Source organism: Lupinus angustifolius, unplaced genomic scaffold (genome assembly GCF_001865875.1).
Source record: "Lupinus angustifolius cultivar Tanjil unplaced genomic scaffold, LupAngTanjil_v1.0 Scaffold_126_6, whole genome shotgun sequence".
NCBI classification, from domain to species: domain Eukaryota; kingdom Viridiplantae; phylum Streptophyta; class Magnoliopsida; order Fabales; family Fabaceae; genus Lupinus; species Lupinus angustifolius.
Window position 1 is genome coordinate 23,823 of NW_017725190.1, and position 7,603 is coordinate 31,425.

Here is a 7,603-nt window from a genome sequence, read left to right on the forward strand (position 1 = left end):
TAATCTCTCAGGAACAGTTGGGAAGGAGAATACTCTAAAACAAAGAGATTTATAGAGATCAAAAGTTCAATTTTTCCATATTTGTGATCAAATAAGGGTAAATTAGTATTTTGGTCTCTTATTATAATTTTAAGTTTCCATTTAGTCATCCAATATCAATTTAGTCATCATCATTTTAATGTTTATCAATTTTACATTATAATAACTAGTGGTACATTCTAACTTTATGATCTCATTTATATATTTTATTTTTAAGAATTAGAATATTTATTTTATATTAAGTGTATTTTATATTGTATTTTTATTGAGTGTATTATAATTATAATTTATTTTATTTTATTATAATGTTCAACTCAAGGTGAGAGAAGTGGTTAATAGGTTAGTGATGATTAGATATGATTTATGATTTTTTTGTAAAAATTAAAAAGTGTTAAGGGTAAAATAGGAAAGTGAAATTACATTATAGTAGTAATTACACTATATTTTGTTTTTATATATAGTATAGACGTATAAATATTATATTTTCATGTGAAATACTAAATTATTGTTGGAGATCAATTCTTAAACACTAGAATTTTGGTTTTTCATTGAAATTTAAAGTAATTTTGTAATTGCAACGATTTGGGGTGAAAAAATTATAAAAAAAGGAAGAGATTTTTAGAAAAGTTACAAAAAAATTCAATTTATGATATAAAATCATTTTTTTGGTACGGAAAAGAAATCTCAAGCAAGTATTTAATAAAGAGAAGATAATTCTAACTACTAAAACTATGACATGTGTTTTATTTAATTTTTTTTTATAAAACTAAATAAAATAATACACATGTCACACTTTTACTAGCTGTGAAAGATAAGTTATCTTCTAATATGAGAATGTATTTTATTTTCTTTTATATATTACAATAAAATCCAAAGTTATTAGGGTAAAACTAATAAATATTAAAAACTAACGATTAGTTTGTCATTTTTATTAAAAGAAAATCCTCAGAGAAATTAAAACAACTAAATATTTAATTATTATAAATGACATTTATCACAAAAGATAAACATGTTTTTCAAAATAGAGTAATTCATTATTCGAAGGTTAAAAAATATATTTAGTAATTCCGAAAAAACTGTTAAGCTGTATTAGTCTCAAGAGAAGAGGGAAAGCAATAAATTTCATTCATACATATACTGCGCATGACCAACTAAGGCACACGCTGATGATTGATGATGCAAACATTAAATTTCCATGACACGAAATAAACAATAATAATATATCGTCATAGTAATTTTCTCCCGCCCATTTGAATAAATGATATATATTTCTTATAAATCAATCATTAATAAATAAATATATATATATATATATATATATATATTATTTTCCACTTATAGTATTGGAATATTTACATAAGGATATATAATTTTTGTAAAAAAATACTTCGAAAGTTGGATGAGTGGGAAAATTGATAAGAACATTTCTAGTAGTAAAAAAAAAACTTTCACTCTTATTTTGGTTACACTCATTATTTAAAAATTTAGAGTAAATTATATTGACACTCCCTGAGTTTTAATGAAATTATACAAATCATCCCTCATTTTTTTACACCTACACAAACCTCCTTATTTTTTCATGTTTTCATTACACTGACCATCCCTGCATGAGAAATGAGTGCAATCTTTTAAAGAAAAAATGTGATAAATGCAATTAAGTTAAACAAAACATGATATATTATGGAGACAATCCAAATAATATACAAATCAATGCATGTTTATTATTTTTTGTTACAGAATGCATCAAAAATTCTAAGGAGATATTGTTTAAATCGCTCTTATAATATATCATAACGAACCAAAAATAATAAAATACATTGATTTGTATATTATTTAGACTTGTGCCAATAATATATCATATTTTGTTTAACTTAATTGCATTTATCACATTTTTTGTTTAAGATATTACATTTATTTCTCATGTGGGGTCAATGTAATGAAAATATAAAAAATAGGGGGTTTATGTAGATGTAAAAAAGTGAGGGATGATTCGTGTAATTTCACTAAAACTCAGGGGTAGTGTAATTTACTCTAAAATTTATTATAATTTCTCATAAAATAAGAAAAATATCTATTTTTTTCTCACAGTAATTAACATTACTCTTATTTTTATTTGTGTCTCACAACTTACCGCACACTTTTATATTTATAATAAATATAATAAAATATTAAAAATAATGACTTATTTATTTATTAATAAATTAAAATCCAATATTAATAAATTATAACTAAAAATATAAAATTTTCTTGTAAATTATAAAAATAAATTATGTGGACACAAATAAATAAAATAAAATATTGTATTAATTAAAATACATTAAATATAATTTAAAAATATAATAGAAATTACAACATAATAATTTAAAAGATAAATAAAATACATAAAGTATATAACAACATATAAAGATCACATTTCCTCATTAAAAATTGTTTTTATTTATCAAAACTGTTCTTATTTAAGAACAGAAAATAATATATTATTGTCTGAATTTTTTAACAGTATCATTCTTAATATTGACCATCAAATAAGGATAATATACATAGTGTAACTTCCATCATGGTGTAAAACATTGTGTAACTTCTGTAATTTTTATTTCTTATTTTGCCCTTCACATTATTTATTTTTTACAAAAAGATCATGTAATCATAAATAAACATCACCAACACATTAATTAACTATATCTTTCACATTAAATTGAACATTATCATAAATACATAAAAATTATAACAAATACATTACAATTCTAAAAATAAAATATATAAAAATTGAATACATAGTACCATGTAATATTGACCGGCAGACATGAAGTGTATGTAGTAATATATAAATGATAAATTCAGATTAGTTATTATGTAAAAATTAAAAAATACATAAAGAAAAATACTATATGTACCAACAGTAAGATTTTTTATATCGTCTATCAGTTCTGCCTGTCATTAATATCTATATATTAATCGTTATTCGCATTTAGATGAAATAAGACTCAACTAAAATAATATATAAAGATTAGTACAAAAATTAGTCTCAAACAAAAAAGTGATGCGTGTTTGAAAAATACAAACTGATGTGAAAAGGTACAGCAGAGATGTTCATGACTTCATCTTGTTCTCTAATATGTATGCTTTACGCGTATATGCGGTGAAACTTTGATAGTGATACCGACATGTGTATTTGAAAAATAGATTTTAAATTAATTATAAATTATCAAAGTCACATTTATGTCATATTTATTGTTGGACTCAAGATAGTAGCTCATGTGCATTAGGAACAAACATTTATCTCAAAACATGTCATAAATTATATCTTGTACTAATGATAATGAATAAAAAATAGAGAAAAACTGAATATTTAAATTCTGAAAGTTAATATAAATACATAATATGATTTGAGATAACTGATGTCAGTTCCATCTAGTAATCCCCTCATAATGCAACATATATCTCAGTGACACCTAACTATACCCTAAACATGGATCATTGTCTCAAAATAATTATTTACATATATTCCTAACCAATTAACTTTATCCAAACTAGGCTATACATGAGGAAAGTGAAAATTGCATTGTATTACATATTTATTTTTTATATATTTTATTTATGTGTTTATTGGTAATGTTTAATTTAAGATGAGATATATAGTTAATTAATGAATTGGTGATGATTATTTAAGATTATATGATATTTTGTAAAAAATAAATAATATTAAAGGTAAAAGAGGAAAAATATACTATAGTAGAAATTACATCACATTTTTTTTCTTTATATATAGTATATATAATATAAAAATATTATTTTTTGTTTTTATAATTAAAGAAATATTTTTCTATTGGAACAAGATATTAAATTGGGGACAAGAATTGAGACAGTGGGATATGTGATATCATATGTATAATATTATTTATTATGATTGGTTGAAAAAATATTTTTAAATTAAAAAGTTAATAATTAATTATTTTTTGAACAACAATATCTAATAATATATAGAGTGATATAATTTGTGGGAAAAAAGATATATGTACATCATTTGGGGGTCTTGTTTGTCACTACTCTCAAACTCAATTCTACCAAACCCACCACAAATACAGGAAACGTGTGTGACAGCCACTCGTGCTCTTTAGTTTTATGTCTCTCTCATCATCTGATTCCTACTTCAACTTCTTATTCTTATACAATCCCAATTCCTTATTTATTCTTTCCCAAATTCTATCTATTCTTTCAGACACCAATAAAGCAGTGGATTTTTAAGTTTAATGTCACCTTCATCTATTTCTTATATTCACACTCTTTTCTTATTCTTTTGATATTTCACATCTTTTAGATTCTATTCTACTACGTACAATGGCTTTCCTTAATCATCAAGTTTTCATCTTTTTATGAGTATGAATCTGGGTTTTCTTTGTTAACTCTCTCTTCACGTGTTTGCAACTATGGTTTCTGTGTCTAAATCCATGGCTTTCACTTTCACCTTGTTCTTGAACACCTCCTTTGTCATGTTGTTCTGTATCTTTGTGATTTTTCACTTCTACTCTTCTGAAAATGATGATGATGTTGTTGTGAGAAACCATCACGTATTTTATGGCAGTAGTGGTGAACAAAATTGCAAGAGTTTACATAGTTTAAGTGATTATAAAGCTAAGTGCTTTTATGTAAAATCCAATGACCCTTGTGTCTCTGATGGCTATGTTAACTACTTATACTTGTTCTATTGCAAATTTGGGGAATTCCCTCTATTGGGTCACACCCTTTTGTTTCTATGGCTCTTAGTTCTGTTCTATCTTTTGGCCAATACTGCTTCAGAATACTTTTGTCCTTCCCTTGAAAACTTGTCCAATTTGCTAAGGTTGTCTCCCACGATTGCTGGGGTAACCCTTCTCTCTCTTGGCAATGGTGCTAGTGATGTTTTTTCCACCCTTGTCTCTTTCAATGGTAGTGGAACCAATGGGGTTGGTTTTAACACTGTTCTAGGGGGTGGTTCCTTTGTGTCCTGTGTTGTGGTTGGAATTGTGAGCATTTCAATTCGCCATCGGGGAATTCGGGTTAAGAAGTCTGCTTTCGTAAGAGATGTTTGTTTTCTTCTTTTAGTTCTTATGTGCTTGTTCACCATTCTGGTCAGTGGTGAGATCAATTTTCTTGGAGCAATTGGTTTTTGTCTGCTGTATGTTGTGTATGTGGTTGTTGTTTATGTCTCCCAGACGCCGTTGAAGGGTGTCTGTGAAGATGTTGAAATTGATGGTTATTCAAGTAATGGCAATGATTTTAGTGTGCCTCTTCTCATTGGGATGGAGAAAGGGCTAATTGGTAGTGCTGAAAATGGAGCTCAAGAATGTAACATAAAAATCAAGAAGAAATGCTGCTCTAAGAAATCTTCAATATGTGCCATGTTACTTCATGTCTTGAAGATGCCACTTTACTTGCCTAGGAGATTGACAATTCCTGTTGTTTGCGAAGATAGATGGTCGAAGCCGTACGCGGTTGCTTCAGCTGTGCTAGCACCAATTCTCTTGTCTTCATTGTGTATCCTAAACAAGGAGAACACCTTCTCAATCTCAAACATTATAATTTACGGAATCGGCTTCTCGGTTGCAATTATATTTGGCCTAGTTGCATTTTTCGCGACCGAGATGTCAAGTCCACCGAAGAAGTACTTGCTCCCTTGGCTAGCAGCTAGGTTTGTGATGAGTATCTGCTGGAGCTACATTTCAGCTAAGGAATTGGTTGCATTGTTGATCTCACTTGGTTACATTTGTGGGGTAAGTCCTTCAATATTAGGACTAACTGTTCTAGCATGGGGAAATTCACTTGGGGACTTGGTCACAAACTTAACAATGGCTTTAAATGGTGGACCAAAAGGTGCACAAATTGCAATATCAGGTTGTTATGCTGGACCTATCTTCAACACAGTTATTGGATTAGGCTTATCTCTTGTATTCTCTACTTGGTCACAATATCCATCACCTATTGTGATTCCTAGAGATCCATATTTATGGGAGACATTAGCACTTTTTGTGGTTGGGTTAGTTTGGGCACTTATGGTATTGATAAAAAGAGATATGAAACTTGATGCAGTATTAGGAGGAGGGCTTTTAGTTATTTACTTCATTTCTCTGTTTCTGAGGTTGATTCAGACTCTTGGCACTCTTCAACTTCATGATATGTTAACCTTAGTCTTTAAAAGATGATAAGTTATGGAAAAAATTACACTGATGATTAGGTAGGTGTAAATTTGTTAGGTCTAAAACTAGAACAATGATCTTTTCTATTGATTGAGAGACAAATGCATGTTTCCCATTATTTTTAGTGGCAAAAATGTATTCATTACAATCAAATGGATAAATATGTCATTGAAAGTTGTATTTTCCTTTGTATTTTGAAACACTTGCCTCTATATTAATGGAGAGGATCCGAACTCCTAAAACTAATACTTCTACTAATGTACGAGTAGCTTTCTTGGCTTAATACCATTTGTAATACATGGAATTTGCTTAGTTATTATGAAGTTGGTAATTTTTTAGGTACTACTTATTCACTCACTTTATGGGTAAAGAACTATTCTTTCAGGATGCAGTACTGTCCCTTCTAACATGTGTCGTTCCTAAGAATTTAACTTTTGACCTTTTAATCGTTGTGGGATCTAGCAAGACTTTATATCACTATACTAGACCAACACCTTGGTTAGTTGGTATTTAATTAGTCATATTTTTCTACTGTAAAAAGCAGGGCAGTGTTAATTGCCTAGTGCACATTAAAATGAGTTATATGTGGATGTTATTAATCAACAATTCCATTGCACATGTTGAATGCGGATGATTCGTAAGTCCTGTATCTAGTGTCATTGCACCTCAAGGAAATGCCAAAAGTGCAATTATCACTACTGATGCTGAGGTATTATTCTAGACTGTATCAAAGGTGATGTAGTAGACGTCAATACATAATAATAACCACATTTGTCACGTAGCTTGTAAGATATGAAATTATTCTTTGACCATTTGATGAGCTTTGGTCTTTGGGACGATAATTACCTGATACGTGGTATAAGTATTGTTGGAGAAATTATTCTCCATCCGTAATCCATAGAGTAAACACGGAAGTCCTTATGACCATGACTTTGTTCCCACAACCGAATGTGTATGCCCATACATACACCCAAATGGAACATTCATGGTCCAGACCGAAGAAACCCCAAATGAGTTCATGGTGAAGATGAAGAACATACCTTGTTGAGCCATTTCCGGAATCTCGAAGGTATGAGGGTTCGATGATCTTCCAGATGATAGAGCGCCTTACAGTTTTCCTTATGCTTCTCTAGAGGGGAATGAGAGAGCTTTCTTGAGTGTGCTTAGGGAGACTATGTGTTGCCTTAGCCTTTTGTTATTAGGTTATGAGGAGAAACCTCATCCTTATACCTAATGAGCCTTATGGATGGGTGGATAGTGTTATCCTATCCTGGATAACACTATTCTCATCCTACCTTATTCTCCTTAACCTTAACACCTGAAAACCTGTTGCTCTACAAATGGGGACCATAACCCATAAAAGTAACCCCGTAGTGGTTACTACTTTAGTT

At 29.2% G+C, this 7,603-nt stretch overlaps 1 protein-coding gene across 1 annotated transcript; it reads left to right on the plus strand.

The window, feature by feature from the left end:
* Nucleotides 1-4,093: 4,093 nt before the first annotated feature.
* Nucleotides 4,094-6,227, plus strand: LOC109340017 (cation/calcium exchanger 2-like). The gene has a single exon (XM_019577576.1). The coding sequence runs from the start codon at nt 4,467-4,469 to the stop codon at nt 6,216-6,218; it is 1,752 nt and encodes a 583-aa protein (XP_019433121.1). The 5' UTR covers nt 4,094-4,466; the 3' UTR covers nt 6,219-6,227.
* The last annotated feature ends 1,376 nt before the right edge of the window (nt 6,228-7,603 follow it).

Excerpts from the sequence above, each read along its gene's own strand:
- LOC109340017 (XM_019577576.1), top strand. The coding sequence starts at position 4,467 with ATGGTTTCTGTGTCTAAATCCATGGCTTTCACTTTCACCTTGTTCTTG.